General features: G+C 42.6%; 2 protein-coding genes across 10 annotated transcripts in view; one reads left to right on the top strand and one right to left on the bottom strand.

Moving 5' to 3' along the window:
* The window catches only part of RECQL5 (RecQ like helicase 5), a 108,300-nt gene that overhangs the window by 35,925 nt on the left and 50,725 nt on the right, over positions 1-21,650 (bottom strand). The window lies entirely within an intron of this gene.
* Positions 1,362-21,566, top strand: SMIM5 (small integral membrane protein 5). Of its 3 annotated transcripts, none has more exons than XM_083147984.1 (4): positions 1,362-1,517; positions 15,575-15,732; positions 16,490-19,059; positions 20,439-21,566. In XM_083147984.1, exons 2-3 carry the CDS (start codon positions 15,606-15,608, stop codon positions 16,579-16,581), a joined length of 219 nt encoding a protein of 72 aa, XP_083004110.1. In that variant the 5' UTR covers positions 1,362-1,517; positions 15,575-15,605; the 3' UTR covers positions 16,582-19,059; positions 20,439-21,566. The 3 variants fall into 3 exon arrangements, with proteins under 3 accessions (XP_083004110.1, XP_083004112.1, XP_083004113.1); XM_083147986.1 differs by lacking the exon at positions 1,362-1,517 and adding an exon at positions 3,100-3,183; XM_083147987.1 differs by lacking the exon at positions 1,362-1,517 and adding an exon at positions 3,107-3,171.

Genomic DNA, 21,650 nt, shown 5'->3' with positions numbered 1-21,650 from the left:
AATCTGCGTGCGCTCGCCACACTATATAAAATCGACTCCGCGCAGACGTGGATAGTGGGGGAATGAAAAGGTCAGAGGAAGCATTCCGCTGCCGCTCGCCACACTTTGGGGTGGCGTGGATAGTGAAGGGGGGGGGTGCGTTAAACCTATTTACAATCATATTACAATCATATTATTGTATACCTAAAGTAATGGCATCGCACACCCTATAAAATCGCATGCGATTTTGCGGGACATGCGATGCGATGGCCCGGGGCTGACAGAGCAGTGAATAAATTACACTAAAAAATCGTAGCAAAACTGGGCGTCATGATTATACACAAGTACCATTTAAACTATATATTAAAGGCTATTTAGTGTACCAGTTCTGGTCGCATGCTTCGGGCATGATGCCTTGCTTAGCTCTGGATAGATTACTGGTCCCAATCGTAGTTCACATGTATGGTACAGTTTTTTCATCTTATGAACTTTTTTATATTTTGAAAAACTCATGTCAGACATATGTATGCTGTGTAGACCTTTTGACCATATGACCCTGTTGACTGTCGACCTTATTACTGTCGACCTGAAGTCTGCATACCCTTTTAAACAACATTTATTCTTGAAGTTTGGATCTATCACATTTGCTGCAATCACTCTAAGCTATTAGCACCTAACTGCTATTAGCCTTATGCTCTAGTTACAAAGATTGTCAATGTGTTGCAGAAGATAGGGTACAGTTTCCATTTCTGTGGTAAATGACGTCCAGCCCGTCCTTAGGAAGGGGCTGCCATCTATAACACCACAAAGATTTCTTTCACTGCCTGAACTGAAAGGAGTCAGCTTGCAGCCTGAAGAAAAGCGCCTTTCAGAGGCAGTGTGTCATATCCCAGACAAAAAGCTTCTGTCCTCTAGCTGTAAGCATGGGCATAACCATAATATCAAACTGCTGCCCAACAGAGCTAAAGAGCAAGTGCCTATCTGTTCCATTAGATACTCAGTGTGAGCTCAGAGAAGGAAAAGGTTTGTGTCCCACCCAGTCTGCCTACTTGGTACGGACTGTATGAGATACAAACCTCAAGCAGTTTGTTATTATCACCTCTGTTGTGTGGAGGGCATCACATGCTGAATGACTATATCCATCCAAACAGTTGAATCACTTCTGAAGTCTATTCATCAACACTGTCTGGATTAAGTGGTGAAATGACACTTAAAGGACATGGTTCAATAGCCATTGAGTGACCGAGTCCTGGAATGTTGCATGTCAAGTCATTCAGATTGAAATCATGAAATGTGGCACAGTAATTAAATCCCCCAAGCCAGCCCCAGCTGTTTTACTCTACCTCCCTCTCCTGTATATACACACCCTGGGACAAACCTCCTTCCCTGCCTTCTAACAAGGACTGTAATTTAACCTCCCTTCTCCAGGGCAACAGAGAGAGCAACGCAGCGCTAAGGGCAGAGGCAGCTGTCAGAGAGAACCAGCAGCTCTGGGATGCATGGGGTGAGAGAGGACACAGCAGTGCTGAAGTGCAGTGGTAAGTCTTAGTGTCCAGATTTCACCCTTAACATCCTGACACAGAGCTACTGAAAACAAGTGCACAGAAAGTTTCCTCAGATCATATTTTGCAGCACGTCACATGCAATCATCAGCATTAACACATAGAAACAATAATAATAATAAAGTTATGTATACATGTCAACCTATTACTCACATGACCTATATAAAATACTCCTGAACCTGAGCAAACACTATATGGCATCTCAGTTTCTGTGTATCATGTCTAATAATGTGTTTATGCAACGTTCCACTGAACAATGATGTGTGCAACCTGTATAAGAGCTGGCTGGGTATACAGTTGGCATGAGAGCTGGCTGGAAATACAGTTACCGTATATACTCGAGTATAAGTCGACCCGAATATAAGCCGAGGCACCTAATTGTACAACATAAAAATGGGAAAACTTATTGACTCAAGTGGAACCCTCACTCGAGTATAAGCCGAGGGGGCTTTTTTCAGAAAAAAAAATGTTCTGAAAAAGTAGGCCTATACTCGAGTATATATGGTACTATGTAAGGTGGCTGGGTATACAGTTGGTATGTAAAGTGGCTGGGTATACAGTTGGTATGTAAGGTGGCTGGGTATACAGTTGGTATGAGCGCTTTCTGGGTATATAGTTCATATGTGAGGTGGCTAGGTATCCAAGGGTAGATGTATGAAGCAGTGATAAGGGAGGATAAGTGATAAAGGACCTGGTACTTTATCACCCTCCAATTGGCTCCTAACTGTCCCTTTTTAAACACAGACTGTAACTTTTGAGTCAGGAGCTGATTGGCCATTGATAAAGTACCAAGCACTTTATCACTTCTCCTCTGTTATCACTGCTTCATACAATACATCTACCCCACAGTGAGGACAGATTTATTAAGCTCAGTGAAGTGATAAAGTGGCTGGAATTCTATCACCAGCCAATCAGTCCCTAATTGTCAAGTTACATAATGGGTTTCAAAATGACAGTTATGAGCCAATTGGCTGGTGATAAATTACCAGCTACATTATCACTTCACTGGGCTTAATGAATCTGTCCCTATGTGTATCCAGTTGGTATGAGAGCTGGCTGGGTATACAGTTACTATGGGGCAGATGTATTAAGCCCAGGGAAAAACTGGCTGGTACTTTATCACAGGTTTATACAAGTAAACTTAAAAATCTTGTCAGTGTACACTGTGGTATACAGAACTTATCCCTGTATCATGGACAGCCTAATGCAGGGTTTTGCAGAGGACAGCTGAAGTACAACTGTGCTTTCACTGAGGCTCTGCAGTAGGCCATTAAGCAAACAACAGGTGTCAGGAAAAGTACTACTATCCACCGCTAACCAGTAATGACTTAACAGACTTGTTAATGATTCCTACAATCTTTGCAAGACCACTGAAAATGTTAATCTACATTGTGTGAAATGTGTTCCCATAAGTACATTATGCCACTACAAGTGATTTGAGATATCTGATGTTAGGACGTATTTTTCCTGAATAAAAAATCTTGGGAGTTGCAGATTTCCTGCCCTGCCTTTAAGACATTGTAGCATCTAATCCTGTACAGTAAGAGGAAAGGAGAGGGAGGGAACTAGGCACACAGAGGCTGCAGAAAGGTGAAGTGAGTGAAAGGAGTGATGGGAGACAAAGTAGGAGGTGAGTCCTAAGGTAAGAACTAAGGCATACCAGAGAAGTGAGGGAGAATGTACCAAAAGTGTATATAGTGTATATATATATATATATATATATATATATATATATATATATATATATAATATATATATATATATTGAAGTTTTGCAAAACCCTGGAAAGATACAGAAAATAATGCGAATAACTTTTAGAAGTGGGGAATGGTAAAAGTGCTGAAAGAAATGAGTAATACATAAACTGTGTATAATGTAAAATTGGGATGTGGAAGCCAAGATTGATCCATATAGCAGCCACACTAGATACAAAATGTATGTATGTATGTGTGTGTGTTGGTGGTAAATCTATGCAGGAATGTAAGAATGTAATGTTAAAGAAAGTAATCGTAGTGGCATCAATAAATAAATATAACACATCACAGATGTAAAACTACACAACTAAAAAGCAGGGTAGTATGATCCGCAAATCTAATGCTGGGTACACATTGTGCTAACGATTCAAGCATTTGTGCATTAAGCTGCACATGCAGCTTAATGTTGACTATCTAGTCAACGACTGCATGTGCAGAGTGGGATGCAGGTGACATCACAGTGTGTATGCACTATGTTGTGAACACGTATATAGTCCAGGGAAATCGGACAGTGTGTACCCAGCACAATACATCAAATGAACTTATAGAAAATTGGGGCAGTTTAGGCTTCCTGTTATTGCCTGCTTTCTCTTACTGGATAAATAAACAAATGTATATTTTAATAATAAAACATTAAGGTCTACATTTACGTTCACAACTTACATATTGGTCCTCTATGGTAAGTATTCTGTACCTTTGGGGTGCCTCATCTGACACATACCAGGTATGTTGACCTCTGACACAGGGGCTCCACCATATGTCACTCCTTTACTCATTAGGTTGCAGCACATGCCAGATGCACTAATGGGTAGATTTATTAAGCTCGTGAAGTGATAAAGGGTCTGTTTTTTTATCACTGACCAATCTGATCCTACCTGTCATTTTTCAAACACAGCCTGTGGCATGGCAGGTAGGAGCTGATTGGCTGGCTGTATATCACTCTCCATTTTATCACTTTTTGAAGCTTAGTGCATCTGGCCCTCAATGCTTTCAACTGTATATATTAATATAGCTGTCCACTGTAATTTACAGGGAAATTCACAGGTTTTTAAAGGTTTTTCCCTGGAAATGTTTGTTTTTCCATTCTTTTTTAGTCTGTTATATTAATATCTAATTAGTTATTACAAATTAATATTTAAGGGGAATAATTAAAAATAAAGAAAATAATATTACAGAGTTCAGTAAAAAGTATTGTTTAAAATGATGAGATTTTAGTGCTCATTGGCTTTCCCAGGCAGACCTAACAGACCTGAGTGTGAAACAATAGATGCAGCAGTATTGACAACTTCATGTATTATAATTTTACAATGTGTTTTTTTTACCAAACACTAGGAAATCTAGTACCTACCTTTGATAGGTTGGTTACAACTACAGACTTTGTCACATTAACTCGAGGGGCACTTTCCTTTTCAGATTCACAGATTTATTTTCAGTTTGCCAATATAGAAGCCTTAGCTGCTCCTCACCTTTATGGTAAGAATTCAAATGCTTTGTGCGCCAGTGGCCACTAGATGGCACGCAATAGAGCAATTCAATCGCAGACACCCTCCGGCACAATCATAACTGTTATGTTCCTATTATGGGCTTGTAACTAGTGGTGAAATAAACTAAATCCTATTTAAAATACTTTGCACATAAATTATATAGAATTAGACAGAATAAAATAGTTATTTCCTCATAGCAAGCACGTAACATTACATGTCATAGTTATGTTGCCGTCATGACACCTAGCAACTGTAGCAAACGGCATGACTTACAATGAGACAAGTACGTTATATAATGACTGAACTTGGAGTCATTATTGTTTTCTGTTGAACAGTGGGGGGGGGGGTATTAGCTTTCAGCATTTCTACAGATGGTTCAAATAAAATTATTTTACCTGTTTATAAAGAGTAATGTAGTCATGTTTGTGCACAATCTAGCTGAGATGTAAAATACACTGTTGCTACGAGATGTAAAATACAATGTTGCTATGAGATGTGAAATACAATGTTGCTATACGAAAGCATTCAGCATAGAATTACTCACATACCCCACATGGAGCAATGTACTGCAATCACAGCTGAATACGGCTATTGTAGGACAGTAGTAGTGGAATTAGCTGAGCAATCTATTTACTATTATACTCTTTACTATTTACTTTTACACCAAGGAAAAAACGGATTTGGGTCAGCGTCGATGTAAAAGGGGTACTGAAAAAAAAAACAACACAGGTCCATTTTCCTGGGAATCCTACCCAGGTCCTGATCAGGATGGAACATGGGGAGGATCAGGGTGGAAAGGGATACGGTCACTAAAGGCCCATACACACTTAAAGATTTTCATTTCAAAAGACTTTGCCAAAATCTCTGAAAGATATATCTTTCACCAAAGTAGTTCGTACACACTGAGCTATTTTCACCAAAGAGCGAGAGATTTTCAGCCGGCGAAAGACTTTGATGAAAATCTTTCATTATAAAAGGATATTTACATAATGGGCGGGGTTTATATTCCAAGAGTGGGAGCAGGGGCCCTTTAATTTCAGTGCGTTTCTGTTCTTGGGTCCTGATTCAGAACTGATCGCTGGGCTGCGTATATTGGGAGCCCAGCGATCAGGTAAACGCCGCCCTGGCCGTTACCGCTATAATATACATTGGTGGGCATATATATGGGATGCGGTTAATTTCCCGGCGGTCAAAATCTCGACGCTGGAATCCCGACCGCCGAAATCCTGAAACTTTCTCCCTCCGTGGGTGTCCACGGCACCCATAGAGGGAGAATAAATTAGCGCGCCGAGCGTAGCGAGCCCGCAAGGGGGGGCAATCCACGTCCCCCCCCCCCTTGTTGGGATTTCGGCGGTCGGGATTCCGACCGCCGGGATTCCATACCGAATCTATATATACATATATCTATATATCGATATATATAAATATATATAGATATATATCGATATATCTATATAATATATATATATCTATATATCTAAATAAAGTTTTCCACACCAGTAGATATGAAAGCAGAGCACTCTCCTTAAATCACAGTTCAGCCATGTGATATAAAAAAGAAAAGTTTTTAATTCCAGCTGGGTCAACACAGCATATAGCAATCAAGGTATACAAGCCCCGACGTTTCGGTCCCAATATGGACCTTTATCAAGGAGCCTACAAGTATACAAGAAATACAGACAGTTGGTACATGTAACGCTGAATCAAAAGACATGTACACATACAAAGGCAAAGGCATAGTTACGTTTTTCAATGAGACATCAAGTAGTCAGCGGCGCAGGAACAGCCTGGACAAGGGCAGGGTCAGCCAGCTGATCTGACTGCCCTCCCGTCCGGCTATTTATACCATAGGTGGGGAATGGAGCTGGGAGGCGCCACAGACTCTGGTCTGAGAGGCGCTATCGTACTTCCGGTGAAACCGGAAGTGCGTCGCAGCTGGAACGCAGCTGGAACGCAGCTCTGGGGCGCACAGCTTCCGGGAGTATGCCGGGGCTGTGCGTAACTAAGGTTACAATAAGTTAAGCGCACGGTGTGGTCATGGCAACAAGGGATACCTGGGCTGGAGCCATAGTATGTCAATGGTATTGTGTTTATGTGGCCGTGCTTGCGTTATAAAAACGAGGTATAAAGCCGGGAGGGAACTGGGGGGTGGGTATGTAGCAGGGAGACCCAAAGCTGGGAACACCCTAAAAACACACTTCCCGGCGCTAGGCAATATAGAGAAAATTCTAATGTATTTTATAAAACTAGGTTAATACAGCTGCAGCATATACTCCTGTGAGTCTGTCACGACTCACACAAATAGAAGAATAGAAAGGAGGGGATTTTGGAGTAAATTGCGCTGCTGTTTTTAAACAGATAAATAAAACAATAGACACACTATTGGGTGGTACAAGATGAATGAAGGATGGACACACTGGACATATATATATATATCTCCACTCGATCCGGCACTGCCCACCAGTGTATTGAATGTGGCTTGCCCGGGTGCTCGTCCAATGATCAGGGGAACCCTGACCACATACAGCAATTCCAAAAAGACACGTCACTCCGGGTCTGGTAAACTCAAAACGTAGTTTTACTGGTGTCTACGGCGTTTCGGGACAAGCCCGTCTTCAGGACTCCTAGGGGGACGGGGACACTTGGGAGCACTTTGCCGCCGGCACCGAGTGCTGACAGAGGAGGACAGGTCACGGTGACAGGGGGGACCGAGAGCTGCTGCATGGCGGCGGGCTTGCTGCGGCTGCTGGCAGACGGCAGTGAGTCTTTTCAGGGGGAGGCGGCGGGGCGGCACACGGGCTGAAAGTGGTTAATCTTTCAGCCCGTGCAGCGTACACATACAGCGATGATGGATAAAAAACCATCATCGCTGGCATGCTGGTAAAACCAGCCGACGTGGGACCTCGCTAGCGATGATGCGGGAGCGCGCATCATCGCTAGGAGGCAATCTGTGGGGCATACACACTAGGCAATTTTCAATTGAAAATCGCTCAAAACGGCTGTTTTGAACGATTTTCAGGTGAAAATCGTCAAGTGTGTATGGGCCTTAAAGGCCCATACACACTAGTAGACTTTCAATTCAAAAGACTTTGCCAAAATCTTTGATAGATATATCTTTCACCAAAGTAGTGCGTACACACTAGACTATTTTCCTCAAAGAGCGAGAGATTTTCAGGAGGCGAAAGACTTTGCTGAAAATCTTTCATATACAAGGCTATTTACATAATGGGCTGGGTTTGAATTCCAAGGGTGGGAGCAGGGTCCATTTTAATCAGTGTATTCCTGTTCTTGGTGCCTGATTCAGAACTGATTGCTGGCAAAATCCCGCCCGTGTGCACAGCAAACATTTTATTTGTAGCCGTGCACATAGGGAGAAAATTATTCACACCATCATGTCCATTACACATTATACCACATACTAGAACGCCCATTACACAATATGCCACACACCATTGGGTGATCGGCAGTGGGTGATAGTGATGGATAGCGGGTGACAGCAGTGTAAGGGTGGTGGATGAGGGTGACGGGCAGTGGGTGATAGTGACAGATAGTGGGTGACAGCAGCATGAGGGTGATGGGCAGTGGGTGATAGCGATGGATAGTGGGTGACGGCAGCATAAGGGCGACATCGGTGTGAGGGTGACGAGCATTGAGTGATAGTAATGGATAGTGGGTGACAGCAGCATGAGGGTGGTGGATGAGGGTGACGGGCAGTGGGTGACAGCAGCGTGAGGGTGATGGGCAGTGGGTGATGGTGACGGATTGTGGGTGACGGCAGCGTAAGGGTGGCCGGTGATGGTGACGGATAGTGTACTGGCTGGGGGGGCACATGCCATCCTGCCACCCTGCCACCCGACACAGTCCGCTACTGGAACTTGGGCCCCTAGGATTATGGGGCCCTAGGGCAACTGCCCATCAAGCCCTTGCATTAAGATGTCCCTGAATATATACCGTATATACTCGAGTATAAGCCGAGTTTTTCAGCGTTTCTTTTAGCTGAAAAAGTCCCCACTCGGCTTATACTCGAGTCAGTAGCTTCTGTCCTAAGTCCGGCCATCCAATTCGCTGCACGGCTCCACTTTGAGGAGAGGCGCGGCTACGGCAACATGGCCGCCGGCCTCCTGCACTATACATGTCCTCAGTGAAGGAGGCCGGCGGCCATGTTGCCGTAGCCGCGCCTTTATTCAAAGTGGAGCCGGGCAGCGAAGTGGACGGCAGGGCAGTGGCAGCAGCGGCTGCGTACCCCTCCCGTGGAGCCATTCAGCGGCGCACCCCAAGCCCCCTGGAGTCGGACGCTTGAGGAGGTAAGCGATGGCTGCTTCCTCTCCCCTCCATGTGTTTTGTCCCTTGTAGGGGGATCAGCTTGTGGTGTCACAGGGATGAGCAGGGGGATCACCCTGTGGTGTCCCAGGGGTGAGCAGGGGGATCAGCCTGTGGTGTCCCAGGGGTGAGCAGGGGAGCAGCCTGTGGTGTCCCAGGGGTGAGCAGGGGAGCAGCCTGTGGTGTCCTGCTATTGGGCAGGAGGAGCAGACTGTGGTGTCCTGCTATTATGCAGGGGGAGCCACCTGTGGTGTCCTGCTATTATGCAGGGGGAGCTATCTGTGGTGTCCTGCTATTAGACAGGGGGAGCAGCCTGTGGTGTCCTGCTATTAGGCAGGGGGAGCAGCCTGTGGTGTTCTGCTATTATGGAGGGGGAGACGACTGTTGTTTCCTGGTATTATTATACAGGGAAATGTACCAGTAGCTGCTGCATTTCCCACCCTAGGCTTATACTCGGGTCAATAAGTTTTCCCAGTTTTTTGTGGCAAAATTAGGTGCCTCGGCTTATATTCGGGTCGACTTATACTCGAGTATATACGGTACATTGCTGGCCTGTGCCAGCAATGTATATATTACTTGCTAATACGTAATCATTGGTGCCCTGTGGCACCAATAATATATACATTGCTGGTCTGTGCCAGCAATGTATATATTACTGGCTTATTAATAACATTGGTGCCCAGTGGTGCCAGTAATATATACATTGCTGACCTGTGCCAGCAATTTATATATTACTGCATTATAAACATTATTGGTGGCCAGTGGTGCCATCAATATACACATTGCTGGCATGTGCCAGCAATGTATATATTAATGGATTATTAATAACATTGGTGCCCAGTGGTGCCAGTAATATATACATTGCTGACCTGTGCCAGCAATGTATATATTACTGGCTTATTAATAACATTGGTGCCCAGTGGTGCCAGTAATATATACATTGCTGACCTGAGCCAGCAATGTATATATTACTGCATTATAAATATCATTGGTGGCAGAAATATATACATTGCTGGCATGTTCCAGCAATGTATATATCACTGCCTTTAACATTGGTGGTCAGCGGAGGAGCAGGGAGGATGCGGCCAGTGGGCTGTGGGCAGGGCGTTCGGCTGGGGGGGGCGGGGCGCTCCGACGTGCTGCTGTGTACTGTAGCCGGGAGGAGGGGGAGAGGAGGCTGCGCTGCGTGCATATCTGCAGCCTGTGACCGGACAGCGTGGGAGCGAGGAGGGGTGAGTATAAGCAGGGGGAGGGAGCGGGCGGTCAGCTGGGCTGAAAGTCTGTGATCTTTCAGCCCGGCTGCCGTACACAATTTGCGATGATGGCTAAAAAACCAGCCATCATCGCTAGATGTGCTGGTAAAACCAGCAGACTTCCCACCTCGCTAGCGATGATGCGGGAGCGCGCATCATCGCTAGTCGGGGATCTCTGGCCCATACACACTAGGCGATTTTCAGCTGAAAATCGTCAAGTGTGTATGGGCCTCACGTCTACAGCAGGATGGTCGACAAGCATTAAGGTCGACATGGGTTAGGTCGACACAAGCATTAGGTCAACATAAGCATTAGGTCGACATGGGGTGTTTTTAAAACAAAATTGAGCCGACAGGCAATATTTCATGCCCTACCATCACTAGGGTGTGGTGGGAGAATAAAACCATCCCTGAAGCATGGTGAGCGCAGCGAGCTATGTGAGGGAACGCGGTGCTATGTTTCAGTGTCCATGTCAACTGTGTAGAAATTTGGGACAAAAAAATGTGAAAAACCCCATGTCGAGTTTTTGACTGTCGACCTTCCCCATTTCAACCTAATGCTTGTGTCGACCATCCTGCTGTCTACCCAATGATCCATACCCGGTGGAAACGGGGAGGACCTGGGTGGTGGGGCAGTGTACATGGGTAACCCAAGCGATGCAACCAAGGCCTCGTTCACTGCAATGGAAAAAGGGGTGCTGGGAGATGCTCTCATCTCTTAGCGCCGGCCCAGGACCCACCCCCACTGACATCACCCCTTTCCCCCCGGCAATATGCCAAGTAGGGTGGAGAGTATAAAAGGGGTCTAAAATCCCGGGTGTGGCCCGGCCTTTTAGTATAAAAGAGGTATTATATGAAAAGAAAGATAAAATGTTTGAGAGATAAAGAATAATCAACTATATTGAGCTGCAGTTTAAAAACCAAACCAATCAGATGAAACCAAATAAGAATCAAGGTGGCACTGAAAGGAGCATGGAATAGATGACAGTACAGAGGGGAAAAGAATGCAACAGTGAGGGAGCGGCACAAATTGGAGTCAGACAAGACGGTGTGGCAAGAACCCAATGTTGGGGAAAAAGTCACGCATTTGAGAGATAGCCTAATTAAAAGGAGAACTCTCTCTCATCTGCTACCGCTGCCACGTCCTGTAGCCTGAAAGCTCCACACTACACAACCGCCATGCCTCCCCTGCTGCTGCTGAGTCCCTCTGGTCCCCAGCATTAAGGTACCGGCTCCCTGCCAGCGCTCCGGTACCCATCCCGGACCCGCTCCCCGAACCCGCCGCTGATTGCATTCGAGCAATTGCATGTTGTTAAAAACCACATGCGATTGCTTATGCAATTCATAATATCTATCGATGCGATATTAAACGGCGAGCCCGTGCATCGCATTGAATGTCAGCTTAAAAATGCATGCAATCCTTCGATTTATCAGCCAGATGTGGCCGAAATCGAATGATTGCATTCGATATCTCACACATGTATGGGCAGCATAAGCTACCTAGACTGTTTGCAGAATAATGTCTGAGATTCTGGATTGTAATTAAAACGGATTGGGATCACTGCAGACTTTGGGCTTATTGTGATAATTTCCTGTATGGTATTGAATGACTTAACAAGTATTAATTGGCTAAGTCAGCCATGGTTAGAGTATAGATGATCGACAATGACTAAGGCAAAACCTTAGATTGGTCGACATACCCTGGGTCGACATTGAAGGAAGGTCGATAAGGTCGAAATCAATAAGGTCAACATTACTTTATCAAACGTTAAGGCGTCTATGTGGACATGGACACCGTATAAGTGTACTGCATCTGCCTGCCATGCTTTGGCCACTGTTATATTCTCACTCTATGTCCACTTGGATAGTAAAGAATGAAAAAAACGCCTTTCCATGTCCATGTTGACCATAAGTGGTCGACCTAGTGACTGTAGACCCAGGGACCGCATGGCTGACTGGCCTGATAAATGTAGGACACGTGATGGCATAGCCTTCTACTCCTGACCTCACCCCTTCTCTCCAACTCCATAATTATATGTACACACCTACAAAGCGTTCTCACATACTAACTCTGTAATACAAGGCAAAGTAATAACAAGAGATGTTTCACATACTAATATTTAAATTAAAACTGAAAACTGCCATTCACCAAGTAATTTGTGAATGGCAGTATGTAATAATTTCATAGACTGTCAATAGTATTGTAGTCTAAAACTTTAGCAGGACATGTTTTTTTCTTTTTCTTAAGGCTCCTATACACTAGGGCGAATCACATGCAATTAGGGCTTTTTTCATGCGATTGCAGCGACCAATTACATGAAAAGCATCCAAATTGCATGTGATAGACAGCAGGTCCGATGCAATGCGTGGTCCCGTGCGCATCACACCAGAGCCTGAGAGTTGCACCTGCACTGTTGCCCAATGGATTGTTGCAAAAGGTTCCAGGTTGGGGATCGCTGACAACATCTCTGGGGAAAAAATCCCCCCAGTGTATGGCCAGTTTTAGTGATGAAGCCAGTGTTGAGTTATTTGAGGATTGTAAATCTTCTCCCAAGTCTTGATTTTTTTTAGTTTGGAGGTTTAATTACAAAGCTTCAGGTTGTATAACCTGTCACTTCTGTTCATATATATGCCCAAGGCGATTTTGACGGAATGTTTTAAACATACGGCTATTATTCCTATACACAAGAATCCCAGTCCAACTGATATGAACGATTACCATCCTGTGGCACTCACACCGATTATCATGAAATGTTTTGAGCATCTGGTCCTAGTGCTTTTGAAGGCCAGTCTTTCACCTACAGTGTATCCATACCAGTTTGCATACCACAGTAACCGAAGCATGAAAGATAGTCTCTTTGCTGCTGCAGTCTGTACTAACACACCTGGGCAAAAGTAACTCATCCTCGACTGCTATTTATGGACTTCAGTTCTGCATTTAATACCGTTATTCCAACAAGATTAGTCTCTAAATTTTTAGGCCTAACATTCAATAATTTCATGTGTAACTGGATTATGGACTTCCTGACCAATAGAGTTTAGGACGTAAGGTCGGGATCCATCTGTTCTTCTACCCTTGGACTTCGCACAGTGGTACCACAGGGCTGTGTGCCGTTTTTTTTTTCTTTATTTCACCTTTGCCTCTGATTTTACACCAGCTTATAGATCAAACACCATCATCGAGGATGATACAACGGTAATTGGACTAATTATCAATAATGATGATACAGTCTATAGGGAGGAAATACAACATCTGGCTGCCTGGTGTAGCAATAATAATCTGGTCCTCAAAACTAGCAAGACAAAAGAGCTTATTTTAGATGATTAAGGCAGCGTCAGAACGTTCCTGTTCAAATTGATGGAATTAATGTTGAGCGTGTCCCTAGCTTTACATTTTTGGGGTATTTATATTTCAGAGGACCTATCTTGGTCAGTGAATATTAAGAGCATGGGTAAGAAGTCCTATCAATGTCTTTTTACAAGAATCTTAAAAATACATCACTTATCAGTACATATACTGAGGAACTTTTATCGCTGTACGATCGAGAGTATTTTGACCATCTGTGCTACAGTATGGTATGGGAGCTGTACAGTAATGGATAAACAGGTGGTAAAGACAACACAGTGGATCATAGGGACTTCCCTTCCAGTGGTGGCAGACATTAGGGCAGATGTATTAAGCTTTAACAAGAGATAAATGCAAGGGTGATAAGGGGCCTTATTCTAGTTCACTCTTTCTGACAAAATCCTTCTTAGATGGACAAAACCATGTGCACTGCAGGGGGGGCAGATGTAAAATGTGCAGAGAGAATTCGATTTGGGTGAGTTATTTTGTTTCTGTGCAGGGAAAATACTGGTTGCTTTATTTTTACACTGCAATATAGATCTCACTTTGAAGTAAAACCCCACCCAAATCTAATTCTCTCTGCACAAGTAGCATCTGCCCCGTGCAGTGCACATGGTTTTGTCCATCTAAGAAGGATTTTGTCAGAAAGAGTGAACTAGAATAAGGCCCAAGGAGAGATAAACGCCCAGCCAATCACCTGCTAACTGCCATGTTACAGGCTGAGTTTGAAAAAAGTCAGTAAGGAGCTGATTGGCTGGACATTTAGCTCTCCTTATCACCCTTGCATTGATCTCTTGCTTAATACATCTGCCCCATTGAGAGGAAATGCTGCTTACGGCAAGCCCAGAATATCGTACGGGATCTGACCCACCCGACTCAGGGACTGTATGAACTTCTTATTTCTGGAAAGCGCTTTAGGTGCCTTAAGACTAAATCAAGTAGATTAAGGATTATTATTTTCCCAAGAGCGGTCTTGGCATGCATTTCTGGAGTTAGGTTTATATTTTAGTGTTTATTTTATGTTGTGGAAATAAATGTTAAATTTTGCTGCATACTGTATCGAGTTGGATGCTAAACTGTATTTTGTTGCCCTGTTATACATAACAATAAAGTGAATCTATTCTAATATACAGCAATATACAAGGCTCCCATAAAAGCTAGGGACAAGGCTTCCGCTGATTATTTTCCAAAAACCTTTCCTTGGATGTACTTTGAAAGTTCTTTGATCCTCACAATGAAACTTTTGTATGAAATGTTGTCCCATTGGAAGGCTACCATGAAACAGAAAAAATCTAGAGCTGTAGATATGTTAATGATTAATTTAGGCAAACGACAGAAGATAAATTATTCCTTATGCAATCCAATATTACTGTTTTTTAGTCTTTGGGATTGATTTAGTAAGGAGCAGGTTGTCAAAGCTGCCAATTTGACTTTGAGTGATACGTTTTTAAAATAGCAATAAATAATTCTAATTAGGGCCACTTCACTCTGTCCGGCTCGTGCCGGACAGCGAAATCCCGCACGGCCAATGATGAATCGGTTACCTCACTGAGAGGTGGGAGAAAGGGTGTGTCGGCATGCGGTGGAGGAGGCGGGTAACTCAGTGTCCGGGCAGACGCGGTGGCGTGGGAAACAGTGTGTGGCTGCGCAGTGTGATGTGATCCCTAACATCATGCTGCGCAGACACACAACCTTGTTGCCAGGCAGCGCAGCATGATGTTAGAGGTCACACTGCGCAACCACACAGTCAAATCCCGGCCAAAAATGCCCTAAATCCCAGGACCCCGATCACCGGATTGGCATCCCTATTTCTACTGTTGTTTTAACCTGTAAATCAAATACATTTTTAGTGACGCTTTTTCTGGTCTTTACTCCAGGCAAATAGTGCAGCTAGTCCAGTGTGCCACGATGTCCTCTCAGGATGTGACTGCCGAGATTCAGGACATGGGACAAAAACTTCTGATGAAATTACAGCAATTGCCACAGGCTGACACTTTGGAGATTGTTTCATTCACCATCGTTGTTGTCTTTATTGGTGAGTGGAGACATGGGGCCTAATTCAAACCTGATTGCAGGGCTGCGAATTAGCAGGCCAGGCGATTATCAATAGACTGCACAGGAGCGATAAAATCCTGTAACTTTTTTTAGATTACTGGCCATATGCAAGTCGACTAGCAGAAAGTCTGAGTTTATGGGTGGTACCCAGACGTTTTCTGGGATTGTCGGGGATAATACAGGCGTGATCAAGCGCTTGAGGGGAAAGTCATGTGACGTCAGCTCAGACACCAATCAGACTGTTTCTATTGCAGCCGCTGAGCCCTGGGCTACACACAGGGCTGCATTCAATGAGGCCGGCGAGGGCTTAAACGGCGGAGATCGCCGAAAACAAGCGACTCTCACCATTTAACCCCCACGCCGGCTGCTCACCGTATTCAATGTTCCCGGGGAACCCTCGCCATCAGATGACGGTGATGATTCCCCCAAACAGCGAGGCTCACGGCTAATGCAGGGAGCCTGCTGCATTTAGCTGCGAGCCTCACATTAAGCTGCAGGCCTCACACGCCGTTTCCATGTGCAAAAACCCAGGCCTGCCATATTTTTTGCAAGCCATGTTTTGCAATTTGTAGGCTTGCACAGTGCGTAATTTAACTCGGGCGGGGCTGAATGTTGGGCTCTGAAAATTAGCAGCTCTGTGATCAGGTCTGAATTAGGCATGCTCATATTGTTCACATTTGTTAAATGATTTTATCATCTACACTCAATATTATGATGTTTTGTCTTTTCTTCTCTAGCTGTAGTGTTGCTTATGGCAATCCTGGGATGTTCTTTCTGCTGCTGCACCAAGCATCGTGTCACCAAGGTGCAGCCCCAAAGTGGGTTATAACAGCGAAAAAAAGAGTCCAAGTCTGCGTCTTTTTCCAGTTGATGCGGTTTTCCAGGAGGACATGAAAATGAGTGTGACACGATAAAGCAGGAAACTTTATTTTATTACTATTGTAATGGATTAGATGTAGGGGACAACCATAATAAGCATGGAACAAACATATGAAAAGAGAACACTATTTCTCTACAGAAGGAGACAGAATCTGACAGACACAAAAAGGAACTTGCCTACTGACAACAAAGATGTCATATATACATAAAACATATCAATATCAGAACTGTACTATACTCGGGGGAAAGACAATTATCACCAAAGTGAGCCTATGCTATGGATCCAAGGAAACAAAGCAAAGCTACAATGCAAACCTTGCTGTACATTGCTTTACATCTATTAGTATTCATGGCCTAGCCGTATAAACACATATGTTGTAAAATCTACAAATAAAGCCTAATTTAGGATGTTAATAAATAATAAATATTTGCAGGATATACAGTATATTACATGAATAGTGTTCTGTGAAAAAATCTACTCAGCATACTCGGCTTTTTTGTATGAATTGTTCTATAAAGGTTTAAGAAAATAAAGAGGAGGAAAGGAAGGGTACAGTCAGAGAAGTGTACAGGTTTACTTATACTATATTACAATCAGAATCGTGGATAGAAAAGCATGAAAAAGTCTAAAAAATATAGAACAAAATGGTGAAAAACCCATTTTGACTATTACCGTGCAAATCTTTTGTCAATGTGGACCTAGGGCAGGTTGACTTTCTGTCAATGTCAAGCTTGCGAGCAGGGTCCTCCAACCTCTACAGTATGTCACGTTACTACCCAGCTTGCTTTATCACCGTTCCAATTGTAAATGGTAACGGAATATGCTGCGCTATATAAGAAACTATAAATAAATAATCTATTGCCTGTGAGCCACACGGATACCGCAGAGAAGATCATTTTGATAGTTTTATTGAGGTTCAGGCCTTTGTGATAATTTGTACAAAACTATGAACACAGGATTTAAGATAAAAAGACAGATTTTTATTTATTCCTATGAAGAAGCCTCTGTGATTGATATTTAACCCTTTGAACGCCAAGTGAATTTGTCAAAATAGGTGTGCAAATTGCCAAATAAACATTTTTATTCATCATAATGACCTGTTATATTTACTTATATAGGAAATAAAATCTTTTTTTTTTACACAACATTTTTTATTTGAATTTATTTAACAAATGTGTGCGAAGCTAACACATTCTAGTGGGTGTTTTGCACATCTCCCACAGATGTGCAAAACAACAGAGATGTTGGCACTCAAAGGGTTAAAATGATTTGCTCTATAGGATTCACAATGAGAGAGGTGAATCGTTCTCTATTGTGATTGGCATTCATTAGTGAGACCACTGGGTTGATCTATTCCTGAAACGATTGGTGAAACAATGGCAGTTTTACTCAAATTCATGTCTGTCACAGGAAGCAGATTAGCTATTTATCCAACTGCAGCCTTGAACCCACCCCAGGTGAGGTGTCAACAAGACTACTGTCAAGAATGAAGTTAATAACAATACCCTGATGAATCACAGGTTGGCATGAGAGTAGTTTCATAGTTTACATTTTGTGGGGAGGCTTTGAATGTTAGGATGTAACCATGTAATATTATGTTTGCTAAGTAATCTCCTGGAAGCATCAGCCGTCAAGCAGGATTTAATCAATTAAAGAATAAATGTCACAATCAGTTGAAAAAGAAGTTAAATCCCTCGTCAGAGAGATTTCATTTCCAACAATAATAGAGATCAAATTGAGAGATACAGCCCTGAGGACCATTGCTGTGTTTAGTGTGGACGCTAGTCTTGAGGCAAGAGTCTAATAGTAGAGAGGGTGAAAGGTTCAAAATCCAAAGTTTAACCGTGACCCTTCATTTGTGTACAGCTACCAGAGGAGTAAAGACAATCCTTAAAAAATACACCCTTTAGGGGTATTTTAAGCATCTGAGTACACTGGTGTCAGTCTGGCCCATTTACAAAGAAAAAAAATCAAAGTGTGCTCAATTGTTAATACAAAATAAATACACAATATTTTGAAGAAAAAAAGTCAGCTTCCAAAATGTCTGTCTTCAAAGGCACCCCACAAACGGACATCCTGTGAAATGACCAGCAGGAAAAGCACCTTACAGTGTAACAGGATATATACAAAAATGCATTACATGATATAAGCTATGGGTCAATAAACAAATGGAAATGAAAGAGGCTGGTTTTATATTTAACCACTATTGGACAATGCATGCTGATAAACAGGATGATTTCTAATGCCATTTTATCCGCAGCACAGGAGTAAAACATTAACAGGGTCTGGGGGAAGGAGGAGGCAGAGGAAGGAGGAGGAAATTCTCCAGCAGAGAAGAAGCATTGCCGTAAAGAAGACATTACATGCACGGCAAAAGGGAAAGGAACACCATCAATAGCAAGCTCTGCGCTTAGCGTGGGAAACAAGGTAATTAATAATTGTGTGCTCAATTGTCAACGCACTATGACTGTGCCTAACATTTACATACAGTAGGCTGTGTTATTTATACTGTTGCCTTTAAAATGTAAAATAAATTACTTCTCCAATCTTTGTTAAAATCATAATATAATATCATTTCCGATGCTCCACACTGGTAAATAAACAAAAAAATACATACATCACATATTGTTTCCAAATTACTATTGGAAGCATTTTAGGCAATTTGGGAATAAAAATAGAAGACATTTTAAAAAAGCAAATTAATATTATGATACAATAGAAGTTTTTTTTCCTTAGTTGTGTGACATTTGCTAATGTAACTCAATTTCCAGCCCTTAATCTATTGATAGGCTCCCAACAATCACTGCAAAAAAAAAAATGTCGGTTTATTGAGATCAAATAAAAAAATATTTGCTTCTCTAAATGACATATTTCAGTTTGTATACCACAAGCTGCTCACAGCAGCTTAGCGTATGTGATTCTTAGTAGTGCAAATGCAGGTGCATACCACCTCCTGTCTGCATTTGCAATAGGAAAAACTGCAATGCCATCGTACTTCTACAGGAACATCACATCCATCGGTTGTAATGTTTATCTGCAACTGCAGCCTGAGTAAATCTGACCTTACTCAAACGTGCAATTGCAGGGCTCATTGCGACGCCATCAAAACAGTATAGGAGAGACAGTCTTTGGCCTTGCCACGCCCAGGAGACGGGGCGATGCGCCCTGTTCTAAACACCAGATGCAATCATTACTCCCCTCAAATGGCAATCATATTTTTCATATGTGATCACAGGACCTGTACTGCACATGCGCAGAATGTCCACAGTTATCAGCGATGTGGATCGCTCATGTGATCCAACTTTAATTTGCCCAATTGTATTCTCTGTAGCCACAGGGATCTGCATCTATAATGGGCACATGTAGTAACCCAATACCCTCAGGGGGAAACAAGACACAATAATGCGGTTTTAGTCCTAACCTCCATAAATTAGTCCTCAGTCTCAAACTTCAGCCCTTCATGTCTAATTCCAACCCATACAGTCTATTCAAATCCAAATAAATTGTGCAAAATGAATAGAGATTTTGAGGTTCAAGGTAACATGGACTGTAACCCAAACAATTTTCAAAAGGGGTCTCTTAAATAACATAATAACAACGTTAATAAGGTTGAAAAAATACGTCAGTGCATCAAGTTCAACTTATATTAAGCAACAATATGGACGATTATACAAGTGTTGTCTAGCAATGTGCCCAGGGTGTTTCTGTACTAAGGTCAGGCTTCTGTGTACATTTTTCTGAATGTTGTTTCATAGTTATGACCACACTGCATCCCTCTACCAATATGCATATTTTTCTCTCTACAGGATGGGCCAGGACACAACCCAGATCTTAGATCCAGCATCGCCCATTTTAGACAATATAAAAAACAGAATATTGGGGGATGACTGGGCTTTGGGAGGTCTCATAGTCATCGGATCATTTTGTCTACTGTTCCTGACTTTGCTTTTGTTTGCCTTTGTGTTCAGCTGCTGTTCGTGCCAGAAACACAAATCAGCTTATCGATAACCCTAGACAGGCAGGTTTCCAGTCTCCAGGCTTTCACCTTTTATAACATCACAACATGGTTCTGCAAAGAACCACAAGGAGGGAGAAGCTGGTAGAGGGCTGGTGGGAATAAAGAATGTGGAAAATAAGGCCAAGATGAAAAGGAAACGGAGAAACAAGAGAATGGTATAGAGAAGATGCGCTACGATCTTCTCCATATGAGAAATTATTTTCTCCATGTATTATGGAAGAGCAGAACACTAATGAAGAAACACCTATGCTGGAATTTCTGTCAATGTGTCTCTGGAAAGAAAACGGAACTGATAGGGTTTAAATCTCAAAATATACTATTCCTACCTTATCTCTTTGACTCTGTTAATTACACATTTTGTACAATATTGTATCCAATTTAATTTGCGGTTTATAGTAAGGTCAAACAACTTACATGTAACCACTGTCGCTCACCTTCAGTGCTGCCTATAAGCCTCTGTAGCTGGACAGATCAGACACAGTGGCTGTAAGTGAAAGCTGGTTGCTGAATGGAGAAGCACCCTCTACTCCAAAAAGTGGTTAGATTTTATTTACAATCACTGAGTCAACACTGAAGATAAACCTCAGCAGTCCCAACTATATGTTCATAGGGGAGGAATCCTAATGAAAGCTATTTAAATGGAAAACAAATACCAGAGAAATGAGGTTGGGAGAGATATATATATATATATATATATATATATATATATATATATATATATATATATATATATATATATATATATATATATATATATATAGCAGTAGATGTTAAGAAAATATTCAGTATGAGAAATTAAATTAACATTTCATGAATTAGGAAATAAAAATATTCAAGTTTGGATTCACAAATGTATTTAAGTTTAAGATCTTCCAATAAACATGTGTGCATGCCACAAATGTACCGTTAAATACAACCACCCATATGCAAGTCCCTTTAATGTTACATCCCTTTGACACATGATGATAACCAACAACTATGTTTAAGCTGGGTACACCCG

The sequence above is a fragment of the Crinia signifera genome, chromosome 6, assembly GCF_055691185.1.
Source record: "Crinia signifera chromosome 6, ASM5569118v1, whole genome shotgun sequence".
Taxonomy (NCBI): Eukaryota; Metazoa; Chordata; class Amphibia; order Anura; family Myobatrachidae; genus Crinia; species Crinia signifera.
Note: the sequence above shows the minus strand (reverse complement) of the source record. Positions and strands in the feature narration are given on the sequence as shown.

What these genes read in the sequence shown, in the direction of transcription:
- SMIM5 (XM_083147984.1), top strand. Translation starts at nt 15,606, where the DNA reads ATGTCCTCTCAGGATGTGACTGCCGAGATTCAGGACATGGGACAAAAA. An exon ending in CATCGTTGTTGTCTTTATTG is followed by an intron (nt 15,733 to 16,489) that starts GTGAGTGGAGAC and finishes TTTCTTCTCTAG; the next exon opens with CTGTAGTGTTGCTTATGGCA.